At 29.4% G+C, this 18,065-nt stretch overlaps 4 protein-coding genes across 7 annotated transcripts in view; 2 read left to right on the top strand and 2 right to left on the bottom strand.

Moving 5' to 3' along the window:
• Positions 1-18,065, top strand: part of LOC123300471 (synaptotagmin-7) — a 979,245-nt gene that overhangs the window by 348,270 nt on the left and 612,910 nt on the right. The gene's annotated exons all lie outside the window — the stretch shown is intronic.
• LOC123300476 (heat shock 70 kDa protein-like) lies at positions 2,191-4,052 on the bottom strand. Its single transcript, XM_044883062.1, has 2 exons — positions 3,928-4,052; positions 2,191-2,487 (listed from the first exon to the last, which is right to left on the bottom strand). Exons 1-2 carry the CDS (start codon positions 3,979-3,981, stop codon positions 2,377-2,379), a joined length of 165 nt encoding a protein of 54 aa, XP_044738997.1. The 5' UTR covers positions 3,982-4,052; the 3' UTR covers positions 2,191-2,376.
• On the bottom strand, positions 7,356-8,751 carry LOC123300474 (POU domain, class 3, transcription factor 3-like). Of its 2 annotated transcripts, none has more exons than XM_044883058.1 (3): positions 8,620-8,751; positions 7,603-7,714; positions 7,356-7,551 (listed from the first exon to the last, which is right to left on the bottom strand). In XM_044883058.1, exons 1-3 carry the CDS (start codon positions 8,671-8,673, stop codon positions 7,463-7,465), a joined length of 255 nt encoding a protein of 84 aa, XP_044738993.1. In that variant the 5' UTR covers positions 8,674-8,751; the 3' UTR covers positions 7,356-7,462. The 2 variants fall into 2 exon arrangements, with proteins under 2 accessions (XP_044738993.1, XP_044738994.1); XM_044883059.1 differs by having other exon boundaries at positions 7,356-7,548; positions 7,606-7,714; positions 8,620-8,698.
• Positions 15,086-15,771, top strand: LOC123300475 (pre-mRNA polyadenylation factor FIP1-like). The gene is made up of 2 exons (XM_044883060.1): positions 15,086-15,208; positions 15,600-15,771. Exons 1-2 carry the CDS (start codon positions 15,152-15,154, stop codon positions 15,741-15,743), a joined length of 201 nt encoding a protein of 66 aa, XP_044738995.1. The 5' UTR covers positions 15,086-15,151; the 3' UTR covers positions 15,744-15,771.

The following is an 18,065-nucleotide window of genomic DNA, read 5'->3' as shown; positions in this document are numbered from 1 at the left end:
TGTTAAAATCAAAACAATTTTTAAATTATATTGTCTTTGAAAAATGGGTTTTAAATAAATATCATTAAAATTCATCCATTTTCAAGGTTGCATTATTCATGAGTAATTATGATCGATTATTTACGCCTACATTTCTGCATAAATACTTACAAAACTTAAATTTTGGTCTCAATAAGTATTAATACCAACACAAAAAGAAAAATTGCAATTATAGAGTAGAATTTTGGATCATTTCTTACAACAGTACGACCTGTTAACAGTAGGAATAACTAATAACAGGTACCTAAAGGAAAAAAACTGATGGTAAAATAACTGTTTGTAGAGGTGGTATCACGAGAAGATTACAAAAATGCATAACAGACTACTAGTTTAAATGTTTTACAGAAAAGTTTTCATTCTGTCATTCTAAAAATCAACATGCTATTTGGTACCATTGTAAAGTTATAGCAGTAACAAATAAAATAACGCCTGAAAAAGGAGTAAAACACTGTTTTTAATCCTTGTGTGATAATGCCTCGGCGACCAGCAATGTCAACGTCATTTACTTTTCAATAATTATGTAATGTAATTAAGTCGACGTCTTTACAAGAGACCATACTGTAACAACAAATCCGAAAATTTTAGGTCGTATCTTCGAGTATGATGTTTTTATAAAGCTTGTGTTTCAAAATCAAGGCTAGCTTCACTATTATCGTTGATAATGTTAAATATATACAAATGTAGTATGAGCACCTTTCTTTGGACAATTTTAAGTGGAAAGTATATACTTTTGTCCAAAACGCAATAGTTAAGGCAACTAGTATATTCTCAAAGATAATAGTAAAGAGTAGTAACCTGAAAATTAAATTTATCTGGTAGGCAATGTAACTGTTTACCTATATTGTTTATATCGTGTGATTTTATGGTAAATGTTTGTGTTTGTGTTTGTGCTTAGGAAACAAGTCTGAAAGAACAGCTTGCTGCATTAGCTTGGCTGACACCGACTCCAAAAATAACAATAATTTTAACTACATTATATTACTTATCGTTATTTTTTTTTACTTTTTAGTGCAAATTAATTTCTTTGGGAAAAGTTTTTCTTTTGAAATCGGTTTTTGTTTTGTTTAAAGTTTTTTATATTTTGTGATTTTTAGTGAACCTGAAGTACACTAACTAATTTGTCGCTAAAAACAGATTCATCGAAGTCGGTTGGCGAAATATTGAGTTATCCGTCCTCTTGCTGTGCATACTTAATTCAAATTTAAGACTTTCATGGTTTTCTCATGGATGCCGTTGTCAGAACTAGACCAGAATAAAATGCCACCACACAGACATCACCAGTTTTCAAATAGATAAAGAAACATCAAAGTCGGATCACCCAGTCGAAATTTCTGAGGTAACACACATACAATCCAATTGATAACCTCCTCCCTTTGTGTTTAGTCGGTTAAAAACATAAAAAAGATTCAAGAAACTTGTTTTTCATTACAACTCCGTTGGTTTTCGTGCAAATGAAACTTTTTTCATTTTCAAGGCTTTTTCTAGTAAATATTTAGAATTAAGCTGGTTACTACCCACTTGGCAAAGTCGCCACTAGATACCATATAACTTTTTATATAGAGAGTGAACAACGCTTAATCCCAAATTTTCATCGAAATCGATGCTATAGATCAAAATAAAGAGATTTCGTCTTTTTTCTCCTCGTTCATTGGTAGTTTTTTTAATTTTTCTTAAAAAGTGTGTATTTTAGGGAAAAAATACTTTAAAAAAAAGTTTTTAAGCATAAAATTTTTAATCGATCTGTATGTTTTAATTGTTTTTAATCTTTCGCATATTTAGAATAATCGATATATACATAGCCAGGAAAGGGTAGCATTTATGGAATTATCTAGGCACTAAAGGAGCTAAAAACACGCATCTATGCAACAGATATTACATGAGCTGTTTCTTCTCTTTTTGTTTTTTTAGCAATCAGGGCCATGGAATTGTTTTTTCTAAAAAACTTTTAAATAATTTTGCTGTATCTTTTATATTATCCCCCTCTATACTATTCGCTACCAATCCATTGGCACCCACTGGCGATATCTGGACTGCATGACTAAGAAGTTCGTCAATGCACCTCAGGCCTCTGAACTAGACTCTATTTAATAATCTTAGATTATGTGTACTGTTTATACAAATTATTCTTTAACCACTTAAAATAACAAAAAATTGTTGTTTATCTAAATTTATTTTCAAACTATATTGTACAATTTAATTAGTATATTCCATGAATAATAATCTACATCAATAAAGTGAAATAATACAATTGGAAGAAAGTAAAAGCAGCCATAATCAAATCAAAATCCAAAAGTAACAATTTAAGTCGGCATATGTAGTCAAAAAATAATAATTCATCTATGATAATGATGATGAACCAGATGGTGGTCCTCCTGGTGGACCACCTCCTGGCATACCTCCTGGTGGACCCCCTGGTGGACCTCCTTGTGGTAAAGCTACTGCTACATTCTGCAAAAAAACAAAAAATCAAAGTTTAATTTCAAAAAATGAAAAATTTTCATAAAAAACCGTAAATTATATGAAATAAAATCCGGCCATTGACTAAATAAACCTTTATATCAAATACCAGTTACACTTTTCAGAAATACGAATCAGAACTATTCTAAAAGAGAGATGATATTACTTGTCGTTGATTTGGTGAAAGATACTAATGATAATCTAATATTGTAGTCGAAATAGGCATTCCGAAAAATTAACTCTAGTGGTATTTCATTCAAATTATGACAATATAATTTGTACGATATATTAAAATTGTGTTATCAAAAGCGTCTGAAATCTCAATATCAACCTATTTAGGCTGGTAAAGACCACAGCGTTGTTGCCTTCGCCTCTCTTGCTCTCACTTAACTCTCTCCCTTAACACTCGAAATAGGGGTATGTAGGGATTGTTTTACAAAGGTAAAATATATGTACAGTTTCAATTTTTTTTAAACGTTAGTCATAATTCATTGAGTATATCAGAACAGGTGGCCATGAGTTGTATCTGCATATCATTTTTAACTAAATTTAATTTTTTTTTTTTTAATTTTTAAATTACAGTTCATGTGTTATTCTGATGTATGAGCTATATTATTCTAGAGTTTCGTTCAGATACATTCAGTGGTTTGTTCGTGAAAGCGTTTCAAACAAACAAACAAACAAATAAACATATATAGGGGAATGTATCAAATATGTAAGGATAGGATTTGGTTAAGATTGATTAGAATGATTTAAACAACACTTAGAATTATGTATAAAGGCAAGCATGGGCTATATAATCGGGATTTTTAAAAAAAGTTCAGAATTTAAAGAAAAAATAACCAAATCATTGTATCTATCAAATGTGACATGTTCCCATATGTTGAAAATATAAACCTATGGGTAAGCAGTCATAATTAGTTTGATGCATCCATACATCCTCAAAAAATTTCACATTTATAATATGTCAGGAATTTTACAATTAGCTCACATTTATACTTAGTTCCAGATGATCGACGCAAGCCAGTTCCTCAAAATCACCGTTTGTATCAATCATATCATTCAATGAGTCTCAGAGGCATACTCGAAGAATTTATTATTTAGGGAAATCTATGACCTTCCATACTGAAATAGTGTATATTGATGCTCGAGAAAAACAGACTAATTCTAGATACTATAGAGAAACTTCGTTCATAGCTAAGCGCAAATACGTTGAGCACGATTGTTTAATGACTGTACTATGCTTGTGGATAAAAGTTAGCCTAGTTAGTGTAGTGTAGTAATGGGAACAATTAAGTTATAACCGGACGTAGCTCACAAAACTCAGTGACAGAAACTTTTTCACAATATTTTTAATGGAAAATATTTTAGTTTTTGCATAATTTCGTTACAGTTAAAAAAGAACAATAAAATTAAAAAAATGATACTTACAGCAAATTGCAATAAAGCAGCGATAACAATCGCAAATAAAGCCCAGAAATTCATATTGAATAGATTTACTCTTGATAACAGTACAAACTGTATTGATATTGGAACTGAAGTCCTTTAGACTATTTATAGGACATCAAAAGTTGATTAAAAAAAATCAGTGTTTTGCTTGTATAACAATAATTAAAATTAAATTAATTTACTAGGTAAAAAAAAATACACCTTAGGACATCAATGGGTACACAAAGTTTGGTCTGTGGAGGTTTTCTAACCTTTTGGATATTCATGACAAAAATATTATCGCAGTTTTATAGTCTTGAAATTTCTGGAATTCAATAGATTTTCGAAAGAAATGTTTTAACTTATGGCAAGAAATTAAAATTTTTTATCAAGCTTATATTAACTTGACTTGTAACTAACAATGTAATAAAATCTTAAAACCATGCATATACGTATTAAGATCCGGTGACCATAAGATTCTGACCAGAATGGCCATAAATAATATTTTCCTTACTACTTTAATAATAGTATCTCGAAATATTGACATTAATTATTATATTAGTGTCCTAAAGTGTCCCATTTACGAGCTACATCGCTTTAAAGAAAGCTAAAAAAATTTTAGCCGAATTTGCCGAATAACTCAAGTCCTCAGGTGCCGGGCGAGCGGGCTCGACGGTAGGTCCATAATGTGAATACTCCACTCCATAGATTAAAACCACTTCTGACCTGTAACCAACAACAACACGTACAGTCCGTAATTCTATTTGGCCTATATACGACAGATGTTAATGCTAGACCGTGGGACATCACGTTTTTTTTTTTTTTAAATGATCACGGTTTTTTTTTTTTAAATGGAATACATACTTGAAACTGAATGAGTGGCTTCCGTTTTCAAATTTAAAAAAAAATGCTGCGTTTTCAAATGAGCATAATGACGTCATATTTGAGTTATCGTTTTGAAAAAACGCAGCAGGGAATTTGTCGGACACTTTTATAAATTCTTTGTAAATTAGTTTATAAATAAAATACTGACAATTTGAAACGTCAAAAATTAGATCATTATTTGATTATTTTCTTTTATATTTTTGCCTATCAGTAATATTATCTTGTTGTAACATTATCCGGAGCTTGGTAAAGAATAAATTATATTCGAAATGACTTTTCTCGCCAAAATCACATAATTCTATACTAAGCTTCCCCGCACATCTTTGTTAATGGAGGTAGAAATGATTTAAGTGTTGACTAGAATATTTGTAATTAAAAATAATTGTACTTGCTAAAATCAAAACAATATTTAAATTATATTCTCTTTGGAAAATGTGTTTAGATAAATATCATTAAAATTCATCCATTTTCAAGGTGACTTTGTGTATTAGTAATTATGACCGATTATTTACATTTGTCTACATTTGTACATAAATAATGACAAAACAGAATTAAATTTTTGTCTTTATAGGTAGAATAGCCAGAAAATAGCTATTATAAAGACACCAAGACAAAATTTTGCTATCGTTTCTTACAGTATACTTACCGACCTATTAATAGTTCGAATTACGTAACTGAAGGAAAGAAAACTACCTGAAGGTAACAGCGTTGGTTGTTTAGGAGTCATCTACAAAAACGTTTTACAGGCAGTAAAACTATGTGGAAATATTGAAAAATTATTTCATCAACAATTTAAATCATACCTGAAAAAGAATTAAACACATTGAGAAAGCCCTAACGACCACCGATATGAATATCATTGACTTTTCAATAACTGAGTAATGTATCGCATCTTACAGTATGTTATGTCTTTGAAGCTTGTGTTTCGAAATCATGCTGGCTAGTTTCACCGTTATCGTTTATAATGCGAAACACGTATTATCTAATGAAATATCAAACCGTTCTGAGCAACAGGAAAAAAGTGTGTGAGATGTGATGGCATTTTTTCAAGCAAAGAATTAACATAAAAAATAACATAAAATATTTGAAGAAGAATATATAGCTTTATTTGGAATTTTTATAAAATTGCTTTTAATTTTAAAAGAATTCCTTTTAGTGTTTTTCCTCATTTTACACAGGTAAGTCTTGACAGCACTTTAATTGCAGAATTGAACTTTATTTCATTTTGATTATCTTTAATTGTTCAGCTATCTATTAATTAATCGAACTTCGTGATTACGCTATTAAAATTAATGGTGATATAATATTTTATTTTTAATACCTGAAAGACCGAGCTTTACTCGGTATTTTTCAATTAAAAAGGCACAAATTTTATCCTAATATAATAATAACACTAATATAAGAACCATTTTTAAATGTCTCCACACAAATACCAATTTGAATGTCCCGGTAAAATACTTAATACTTAATACTTTCGTTGCCAATAGATGTCAGGACGAGTCACATCATCATAAAACGACGTTTTCTAAAAATAAAACCTAACTAGATCGATTTTTTTCCTTCAAAAAATCCTTGCATAGTAATTTTCAGGAAAATTTCGGAAACGACTCCAACGATTTTCTTGAAAATTACTATGCAAGGGTTTTTTGGGGGAAAAATCGATCTAGTCAGGTTTTATTTTTAGAAAATGTTTTCCGGAAGAACTGAAATATTGACTGCAAGATGTGATATTTACTAAAGAAATTTTATAATATTGTATCATTTTCGAATCCTTAATATTCATCACTTATTTTTCCAATAATCTCTACCATAGAATATCTTAAAATTAATTGTAAGGCTTCCATCGAATGGGTTAATGATATGTAGGATCATGACTTATCATGATATGTGGGATCATGACTTATCATCGTGGGATCATAACTGTATGGAGTTTATATATTTGAGTGAATGGAGTTATATGCAGAGCCGTGATCGCTAGTATGCAGTTGTCTTCCCGCTGCATACAGTCTTGGATATCCAGCTCCATTGATTAGTTAAGGAATCGTAAATCATCATTCATAGGAGATAAAATCACTTCTCAAAAATTTTAACCAAATTCAAACTATTTTCCAATAAGATTTCATTCCATTAACAGGGAAAAAATATGCATTATATGCTTTTAATTAATCAGAAGTTAGATGTTAGCTGTCACTGATATAAAAAAATTTTCCTTTGTTTGGTGCATCTACAAGCCTTGTTCGTTTGCATGTACGCATAACTGAAATTGCATGCAGTCATTTGTAGGTCTGCATAACTTGCAGCTCTGCATATAACTGCATGCTGCAGAATATGTTGACCCCGTACACGACTGCACATTTTCAAATTGCCTGATAGAAGCCTTAAAGTGGAAAATTTGAATGTTTTTAATATAATCTAATATAAGTGTGAATTTACTTTAATAATAATTTCCCGTACAAAAACTATTTTGTTTTTTAACAGAATTCAAAATAGAGAAAGTTTATGCTAGTTATCAAACTGGATTTTTGAGAAATGAAAATAGTCACAAAAAATCTTAATATTTTAATTAACTTTAATAAAAGGAACTAATTATCATGTGCATTTTACAAATTCGTAGAACAATACTTCGTAGCCATAATTCAAACCTGAAAATATTCTATTTTGTGGCTGCAGCTGCTGTTGTAGTTGCTGCAGCTGTAGTAGTTTCAGCTGCGTTACCTCCACCGTTACCTCCTCCGTTACCTTAAAAATTATAAATTGTAAGAACAAATTGTTTTATAAGATATTTCATTGCAATACCTCGACCATTTCGTCCTCCATGACATTCTGCTTGGGCATGCGCATTGCTTAGTTTGGCAAGTAATGGCTGACCCGACAACAAACTTCGACTATCGACAGTGGCACCCACCTAAAAGGATTTAAAATTCACATTTAAAACAATACTTAATTCATTTGTCTTAAAATACCTCGTTTTGTTTAATTGAAATGATCGATTTTTTAATGTGCAACATAAGCTAAAACAAAAGTATTGACTGTTTGATTGCACAGAAATATGTAATAAGCCATTTTTTTTATGAAACATCTTCATTGCAAAGGTACAAATTTTAAAAAGAAATTTAAGAAATTTGAATTTCAATGGACTTCAGTATTTCAATATTTTCAACAAAGTCGGTGGTAAAAAAAATAAAAAGACTTCAAAATCAAGACGGAGTTTTGGAAAATTATTAGCTTCTAAGGTAAAAGTTTTCATGAAAATCTTTCATTTTTTAATCCACTACTTAATTAAGCGATTTTAAAAATTATTACACTTATAGCATGCTAGTTTATCAACAAGTATGATGGACTGTATTTTATTATCAAACAAGTGAAATTTACAAAATTTAAAAAACCCCGACAAACTTTAAACAAATCTAAGAACACTCTCCGGTAAATTACCTTTTTCCTTAGAAACTTTCCTAACTGACTCGATTTTGGGGATCATCGCCTATTGTTGAGTTGTTGCGAGAACGAAACCATAAATTCGCGCTTGAAGCAAAGATAAAAACATTCTACTTTAAATTACCTTTTAAACGAAATAAAAAAAAATCAAAATCGGTTTATTCATTAGGCGTTACGATGTCACAGACAGACAGACAGACACATACATATAGCGGTCAAACTTATAACCCTCGCATTATTGTTACCCATCCCCCTATATTACTGTGCAAATTTTCAAATCGATAGTCCCAAAAATAACGAAAGTGTGAGGGTGTCTTCATCTTAAATGCGACCCACTGTATTATAAAAAATGAATAAATTGTAAAAATTACTCACAGCCACTTGCATCACAACAAGTGCAACAATCATAAATAAAACAAAATATTTCATTTTGAAAAATTAAACTATTAAAATTCAAATGAGCAAACACCAAATGAAATAATTCATCAAAATACAAAATATGATTTTGAATATGTGACAAAAATTATCACAATATATACCAAAATCTGGGTTCTGAAAATTTAAATAATTACGTGATGTTTTATCAAAAATTACACATAAATTAATAGAAATATCAATTACTGAAATAGAAAAATTCATGATCCATAAAATATTAATCTAAATATTTGATATGATTTGTAAAAATGCAGACACAATGTTTTTGTTTATGTTCACGCTTGAATGAATTTCTATGGATCGTATTCATTCAAAACGAAACATTATGGATAGCATGCTGTGTGATAAATTATCACATCAATGTGTATTATAATTAAAATAAAAAAATTATAAAAAAATTAAATTAATTTCCGTCTTTGTATTGATACAGACATGCAAATCTGTTCAATCTACATGTTTTTGCTTAAGCAGTTCATCTCAATACAAATTATACTTATTTTCTTGACAACGAAGTCTTTATTTTCAATCTGTAGGTGGTTTAGTGACCTTGACAAGAGGTTATTTTAACAGACAAATTTATTATTCCAAAGTTGTTTTAATTGTCCTGAACACATGTAGAATTTAACCGGCCCTGCCCGTTTCTTTTGGACATATTTAAAGCAAAAACAAATATAACTCAAATAAATACATATTTAACTCAAATAAATCATAAAGCATCTCCCAAATTACAAGTGAAATTTACCAAGTTTGAAAAAACCCCGACAAATGCGATTAAGGTATTCCTTGTAAACCAATTTTTGGAAATTTTGCTATAAAATGATCTCAAACGAGTCGGTTTGACCGTTTAGGGGCTTCGATGACACTGAAACACACAGACGCACAGATAAACACTTTAAACTTATAACACTCCTTCTTAAATCAATATCAAAGTGATGGTCAAGGACATCAGATGAGATGAAAAGCATACTTAGAAAGTTTTCATTTTTTGAAACAAATTTTTGGAAATATTTTAATTGAAATTGAAATGTTTGAGTTGACTTTGTTCTTTTGAATTATTGTTTTAAATTGCCTAATTATTTTATCATTTCACTTTTCGAAATGAATTGAACCAAGTTTATTTGACCATTCATTTCCATAGTAAATATTTATATGTCATTTCCAAACTGAATCGTTTTTTGTAAATGATCGCCAATTTTTTGGTTCTGGAACGGAACGACCGGAAGCTCGCACTTAAAACATAGCTAAGAACACTCTCTGTTAAAATACCTTTCAAATGAAACCAAAAAAATTAAAATCTGTTCACCCGTTCAGGCGCTACGATACCACAGACAGACAAACACACAGACACACACATAGCAGTCAAAGTTATAACACGCCTTTTTTTTAGCTCGGGGGGTTAAAACCCAAAAATTTATAAAAATATTTCGTGAATGATCTCTTCCAAATAAGAATCATTTAACTGAAAATATCGGCGCCTAAAACACCTAAAATTTTGTGAAAGTATTACGAACGCACTTACAATAAAACAAGAAATATTTCATGCAACTACAATTTAACCTCTAAAGAAATAATCATAAAGTTCTTTCCCGCCTACAGTTCTTTGGGGGCGAATGTGCGACTAAGTTCCGCTTGAAGCACAGACGATTGAGCTACGCTTATAGTTTAGGATTTGTGGCGAATGAAAGTTCGTTATCCACAGTTTGTTAAGGATATAGAAAGCAAAATTGAAGAGATAGAAAGAGAAAAACTTAAAATTACGAAAACTTTGACAGTCAATGTGCCTTTGTAATAAAAAATTTTGTTCGAAGTTCTTCAAATTCAACGTTTCAGCATCGATCGGAAACATTTGCTTTATCCTTGAATCTGACCATTTCTAGATTACTTATCTATTTACTAAAAGTGAATCCATACGTATACTTTTCTAAAACTAAATTATATTGAAAACTTTTATCCGTGTAAAAATTGAAAATCCATATGTTTTATACTAAGTAGACAAATATTATTTTTAATATAATAAACAAAAGAATGAATATATTTCCTATGTTATTAAAATATTAAAATTAATAAATAAAAATATACATAGCATTGTATAGACTCATTTGGATAATGTAATTTTAACGAGTTTCTTAGAAGTAGCCAGTTTTTTTATTTTACTTTTTTAAATATTTTTTTTACCCTTAGGCTGTAGATAAATAACGAAAAATGCTACTTAAGAAGATATAATAAGTTTATGATTATTATGGCAGAAGCTTAAACTTTCTGTTTTAGTATTAAATTTTTTTTAGAGAAAGTTTACGTTTTCACCTGGAAGTTAATATTTTCATTCAAATATTCAAATTGCAAAAATATTTTTTTTATGTCTTCAAAATTGTACCTGTAGATTTTTTAAGTTTATATTTTGTGTATATTTTTCAATATTGAATAATAATAATAAAATAATATTGTAATTTTTCACAAAAAATTGTATCTTCTTAGAGGATACTTTTAAGTCATAAGCAAAATGCATCAATTTTTAAAATCCTTAGAAGAAAAATTTCAAGTCGACTACAATAACTCAGATACATTTATTTCGAAAAATTACAATTCCGTTTATACTATCAATCAAACTAAAATGAAATTCATAAGTGTCCATTAGCATTTTTTCATATTTTTGAGTGAGGCAGATTACCAAGGAAAACTATGTAGAGGACCATGTGTTGTGTTCATTACAAAATTATTGAATAAATCTGACCTTGAAAGAAGCGGCTACAATTTTTAAGGAAATTACTAATTACTCTATAGCTAAATTTTATTTGTAAATCGTTATTTTAATTCATTAATTTTGAATTCTCATTTCAGAATCATTATATATGTGTAAAAGCGTTGGGGGTCTGTTTAATATCGTGTCCCTGATATATTTACACACCCTCCTCGGGCTGAGCACCTCTGAAGACTTAAACTGAAACCAGGTCGTAAGCAAAAGCAAGTCTTAAAGCCTCCATGATTTTCACCTTCTTACTTAATTTTCTATAGAGTAATATGTCCCGAAAAATAAGCCTAAAGGCAGGTGTCTATTTGAAACACCCATCCTCATTTTTTATCTCTTTACTAGATCAAGCAAAGCGATTATCTGCAATTTTCTCGAAAGCCTGATTCAATAGTTAAAAAAAGATTCCTTATGAGATGAGATCAACAGGAAAAAGGGGAAAGGGGGAATACTGTATGGTGATTTTTTTTAGTAAAGTAGGAACTGTCCAACTTTACTATCCAACTTTACTGACCAACGTAGCGAGTAGATAACGTCTTGTGGCAAAGAAAACTAATTGTTAGGGAATTTAAATTTGATGATGAGATGAGTGACATCATCACAGTGAGACGAATACCCTGAAGTGTAACTACTTGGATATTATATAATCATATAATATGTCTAGCTATTTATATGTAATCCTATATATAGTTCTCTTAATTGTAATTAATAAATATATTTGAGATTGTATAATCAAATTTGTAATTGATCAAAACCAATATTAATTAAAACAGTTTAATTGTGCTAATGTTTTAATTTATTACGCAGAAAAATTGTAAACTAAGTAAAACAAAACTGTCACTTATAAGTAAACGTGTAACAAGTGAAATTTACAAAATTTAAAAAACCTTCGACAAATTTTTTAGGTTTGGAACCCTAAACTCGCACTTTAAACATAGTTTAGAACATTGCATAAATAACCTTTCAATCGAAACCAGAAAAATTAAAATCGGTTCATCCGTTAAGGCACTATGCCTTGGAAATCCGTTTACGCATTATGCCACAGACAAAAAATATCTGGGAGAATACGTTACAAACAATGGTAACTGGAAAATTCACCAAGAAAATATGATTCGGAAAGCGAAAGGTGTTTAAGCGAAAATGCGATTAACTATACGTAAACATCCAAATTTTCCTGTTGAAATATTAAGAAAATGATTAAGGCCTAAGTAACACCGGTCTTGACGTATCGCACACAAATACAGGGAATGGAAAAAATGTAAAGCCATTTGTGTGTAGTATTTAGAAAAACGCATTGGGTTTGCAGTTAAAGCAGCTACTAATGGTGCCATACTATTAGAAGTGAGAGAAATATCAATTTATGCGTTTATAGCTCAGAAATGTCTAACCTACTTCTGCAGAGTTATGGCGGAAAGAAGCGAAAAAACTTCAACACGATTGTTTCGATCATGGGATGAAAGACAATATCCTAGAGGTAATTCGAGAGTATGGAATTGATGCCAACAAATTAGTTGCTCATAATGTTTCCTTTAATTGCCAAAACGCTCATATTAAAAAGGTATTGTACAGGTATTGTAAATGATTGGTATAGAAGAATCATGTTCCATAACATAGAAGATATGCTTTCTTTGGCCGTTTTCAATAAAATTGGTTACTCCAAATACGGCGCCGTAGAGCAGAAAACGACAAAAATAATTTTGGCTTATTCAGATTAGGAAAATACGACATGTGAAAAAATAAAAATAAATTTAATAAACAACGAATACTTCCATCTAACCGCCACCACCTAATATTTGATTGTCCTGGAGTAAACGAAAATATGAGACAGGAACTGAGCAGAGCAGCAAGGTTTGGCGTGTCTGAAAAATATTTTAAATGATAGGGATGAGCAAGTAATTGTGAAAGTGGGTAGCTTGTTGCAAGAAATCTTAAACAACAGGTCACTGAAATTATCGGGAAAGCTAACATATGTATTCAATGTCGTGTTGTAGACTTGACACCTGTACTTCAATGTTCCAAATATTTTTGTGCTAATTGTTGCAGTTTTCTGTGCTTTTGTATTTAGTGTTATTTTATTATTTTACTAGCTTTTACCCGCATTTTTTACCTTAAATAACGGGAAAAATCATTAAAAAATAAATAAAATGATATGAAACAAACAGGGTAAAGGAGATGCAATTTATAAATTTCAGTCCAACCAAAGTTATCAGTCATAATTAACTATTGCTTACAAAAATAAAAATAAACAAAGAGAAAATAGGATTAATACTAATCGTTAAACAAACAATTTCTTTTGTATTATGTAAGAATAATTATATATTTTAAACTACTTCTTTTCAATGAATATTCAATAATCAAAAATACACAGGTATGTATCAAATAATCAATTTTCATATTTATTTAAATGTAAGTAGTATATCCTGCTTATTTTAGTTGAATAGATGTCCATAAGTTGCATCCCCTTCACCCTGTTTTTTAAAATCTCAAAACAATTAGTATAATTTTTTTATTTTTTTTTTTTAATACATCTTTATAAATTATAGCTCATATGTTATTCTAATGTATGAGATATAATATTGTAAAGTTTCATACAAATCCATTCAGTAGTTTTTGCGTGAAAGCGTAACAAACAAATAAACAAACAAACAAAGATCCTTACTTTCACATTTATAATATATAAGGATTTTCAAGTTTCTAGAAGTTAATCTATTTTTTTTTTTTTTTATAATTTGCATGTATACAAAAAATTAATTTTATAAGATCCAATGTATGGATTGATTAGCCTTGTAGAGCTCATCAAATAAGTAAATAAATATTGAGAAATTTATTAAATTAACTAATAAATGAATATAGCTTACAAGTTTGGTTATTATAAAAAAATTCATTACTTATGATTACTCAATGAGAAATTTTAAAATTTGCTTTTAGTCGGCTCTGATATATCTTTATTTCAACATTTTTCTTTAACTATTATTTACTACCTATCTGGAATACAAATAATATTAGGAAGTTATCTCAAGAACGTAAACTGTTTATTTATCCCAAAAGCCAACCATAATTAAAAGTGTGCCATGCATTTTGACCTTTCATGATGTAATGATATAAAATCAAGAAATTCCCTCAGATGGTTTTAGTTTCGCAATGCATGGTGCTCGCTACATCGACTGCATTTTAGCCGCGCTATTGATCAAAGCATCCTTATTAAATTTTCAATAGTATCCAGTAAAGGACTGATCATAGTGGCTAAGTTTGTTAAAAGGTACAAACTTTCGTGCACGATATTATTAAGGTGATGGGTTTCGGTAAGGTGATTCCCGGCGAAATAAAAAATATTAATTAAACAGTCAAGCTCTCGAATGATTTTGTATTATATATATCGCCGCACGTTTCATGCTATTACTTTGAAGTGAAAACGGAAATTACCACTTTACCTTTTATTACCTTTTATGTCATCACTTAATTATAAAAACATATTATTTTTCCCACGATTGACAAATTTTCCACAGTGAAGAATTAATCACTTAATTATTTTTCTTATTCAATTTATTTAATTGTAATTATTTACATATCAACGAAACTGTTTGTTTTTTGAAAAATGAGTTTCTTTGCGCTATAAATACTCGTAAGAATTTTAATTCCCATATTAAATTACTTTGAAGAGTCTTGTATTCATAGTTTCTAAAAAAAAGTATTCATCATTCGAAAAATTTCAGAGAACTTTTCGATATGAATTTTTGGTTTTTATTTACCATTGTTATGGTCACTTTAATGCAACCTTTCGCTGTGAGTAACTTTTTCTATATCTAACAATTTAAATCAAACTTTACTTGCCAATCGGATTATATGAGTTGCTCTGAATAACAATATACTATATGCGAAATTTGCTTTTAGAGCAAATGGAAATTTAAATCCTTAAAAAGTGCTTCAACAAAATCTTTCTATTTCAGTGCAGGCAATTTTGCATGTGTCTAGAATGTGCACTTTCAATTCTTTGATTTAAATTGTACTTGTGGCTTAACAGGGGTGTTATTAATCTTAACTGTAAAAAATAAACGAAAATTAGGTTAAATCATTAGCTTTTAAAACAAATTTCAAAGAATATTGGACAATTTTTATTCGAAGGTAATGGTGTGTACGATTTAAAAAATAATTTAATTTCGATTTGATTTTACAGAATGTAGCAAAGGCTCTACCGCAAGGCATACCAGGTTTTCCAGAAATGCCTGGTTTGCCTAGCTTTCCAAAAATGCCAGATTGGCAGAAAATGCCTGCATGGCGAAAAATGCCATTTATGTTGGAAATGCCAGATATGCCGTAATAACCTAAATGGACCCAACTACTGAAGATTAAAGCCATTGAAATTTACTTTGGATTCTGATAAAAGGCTTTCTATTAATTGTTTTGTTTTGTGCGTTTGTATGTTTGTTTGTTTGTTTTTTTGTTTTGTTTTGTTTTGTTTTTTTTTTTTAAATTTGATTCTGTTTACTTTGTGTTAATGCAAAAATTGTTCGTGGATATAATACACAATATTTGTATTTAAGGAGATGTGCAAGGATTGAATAATACTAGGGATTTCAATAAAACTTTATAAATATATTTTTTGATTAATAAAGTTTCCAAAAGTCACAAAATATTCCTAGGTCATCGGACTTTTTATTATTACTTTATTGTTCAAAAATGGCTGAAAAAATGATGAATCATGGTCATCCTTTTCAATTGAATATTTCTATATCAAATTTAGAGAGTGTGATGAAAAACTATCAAAAATAATTAAACAAGCTTGTAGCTTATAATATTACCATACAAATAAATGATATAAAAACAAAATTTTAATTTAATTATGAGTTCATCAAAGATACATCATATGATGATCAGAGATGACTATAGGTAGAGTATTGATGATTGAAGAGCGATATCTATATTATCAAATTTATAAACAGCACTTGCACGCAAAATATTATATATTTTTGTAGTTCCGGTACTGTAAGGCCAGAAATAACTCATTACTGCATGTATTTGGTTTATATGTATGTATCATGTAATAAACCAAAACTTTTTTACAAAACTGTAGGCTTACAATCACCTTAACAAAATTTTAGTTAATCCACTAGTTTACCCTATAGAAATTATTATGGCAGCGCATTGGTTATTCTTAATAACGCTTAATAATAGGCGATTGATTCCCTAGAATTACTTCGTCGAATTGAAAAAATGATCAGATATAGTGTATTAAAATTACTTACATTAATTAAAGAAATTTAAAAAATTTCGAAATTTATTTTTCACCCTCTTAGTCAAAGCATTTCTATATGTCCACATTTTAAGCATTCCTCAAGTCCCTATAACAGGTAATGTATTCATTACCATCATTTCTTTAAGATTTGAGCATATACTTGTTATATACAGGGTGCTACTTAAGTTGGCTAAACATTTGGCGAAACTTTTTTTTATTATTAGGTTTATGAAACAAAGTTATTCTATAACAAAAGTCTCTGCTTTCGAAAATGTTAACATTCAGCTATTCAATTTTGACATCGAATGTACAGAGTGTCCAGAAATTGAAAAAGTTCGACAGGAATGTTAATGGTCGTTTAGAAATGTAGAACATTAAGCGCAGATAACAGAGAAACAGTTCAAGAAATCACTCCCGAGATATGTGGAAGTGTATTTAAACAATTTTGTAAAAGAACAATTGCATGTATGGAGCACTTCAATTACAAATTAAATTTTGCAAATTCTGTTATTTCTTATTCTACACTTTATCTGTTATCCAAATTAACCAGTCATCGTTATTAAAGAGTTTATTTGCAAATTTGATACATTTATAACAAAATAAATAATTAATACAGAAAACATTACGCTACAATAAATATTGTTGACGTAAGTAAAAACAGTTATCGTCAGTTCGTTTTGCCTCAACATATCTACCTTCGCATTTCATATATATACCTGTTGTCTTTCAAAATTGTTCTTTGTATCTTTTTTAAATCGTCTACATTTCTAAACGACTATTGTTATTCCTGTCGAACATTTTCAATTTGTGAACATACTTACTGTATCTTCGATATCAAGAGTGAACAGCTGAATGAAGGTTAATATTTTCGAAATGTAGCCAACTTAAGTAAACATTCTGTATATAATTCCAAAGTCAAAACTAAATCGTAAATAAAATAATTTGCTGAGATAGTAATTATCCCCTAACATAGTAACCAGGGGCTAAAATCACTAACGAAATTGCTCACACTACGTTCTTAGCTAAGTGTATTTAGGGAAAAGTTTTTGGAAATAATTTACAAGTTTATATTTTTCACAAATTTTTTTAAATAAATAAGTTATACTAATAGTATAAGCGTACTACTTTTCTAAAAAAAATTTGTTACAGAACAAACTCAGCGGGAAAAGGTCGAAAAAGAGATCACAAGTGTTGGGTAAACATCCAACACCTGAATGTTTGCCGGTGAAGAGGGATAGGGGATTAAAGGGATGGTAGGCGGTTTTTGCATAAACCCTTTTTTTTTGGGTTTTAATTCTTTATTCCGTCAAAAAATATACGTATATGAGACAACTTCTACACAATATTACACCAAATATGTAATTTGTATTTCATAAAACATTACAAAATGAAAATATATATGAAAAA

This window comes from Chrysoperla carnea, chromosome 5, assembly GCF_905475395.1.
Source record: "Chrysoperla carnea chromosome 5, inChrCarn1.1, whole genome shotgun sequence".
NCBI classification, from domain to species: domain Eukaryota; kingdom Metazoa; phylum Arthropoda; class Insecta; order Neuroptera; family Chrysopidae; genus Chrysoperla; species Chrysoperla carnea.
Note: the sequence above shows the minus strand (reverse complement) of the source record. Positions and strands in the feature narration are given on the sequence as shown.

What these genes read in the sequence shown, in the direction of transcription:
- LOC123300475 (XM_044883060.1), top strand. Translation starts at nt 15,152, where the DNA reads ATGAATTTTTGGTTTTTATTTACCATTGTTATGGTCACTTTAATGCAA. An exon ending in CTTTAATGCAACCTTTCGCT is followed by an intron (nt 15,209 to 15,599) that starts GTGAGTAACTTT and finishes TTGATTTTACAG; the next exon opens with AATGTAGCAAAGGCTCTACC.
- LOC123300476 (XM_044883062.1), bottom strand. Translation starts at nt 3,981, where the DNA reads ATGAATTTCTGGGCTTTATTTGCGATTGTTATCGCTGCTTTATTGCAA. An exon ending in CTGCTTTATTGCAATTTGCT is followed by an intron (nt 2,488 to 3,927) that starts GTAAGTATCATT and finishes GTTTTTTTGCAG; the next exon opens with AATGTAGCAGTAGCTTTACC.
- LOC123300474 (XM_044883058.1), bottom strand. Translation starts at nt 8,673, where the DNA reads ATGAAATATTTTGTTTTATTTATGATTGTTGCACTTGTTGTGATGCAA. An exon ending in TTGTTGTGATGCAAGTGGCT is followed by an intron (nt 7,715 to 8,619) that starts GTGAGTAATTTT and finishes AAATCCTTTTAG; the next exon opens with GTGGGTGCCACTGTCGATAG. An exon ending in AGGACGAAATGGTCGAGGTA is followed by an intron (nt 7,552 to 7,602) that starts TTGCAATGAAAT and finishes TTTATAATTTTT; the next exon opens with AAGGTAACGGAGGAGGTAAC.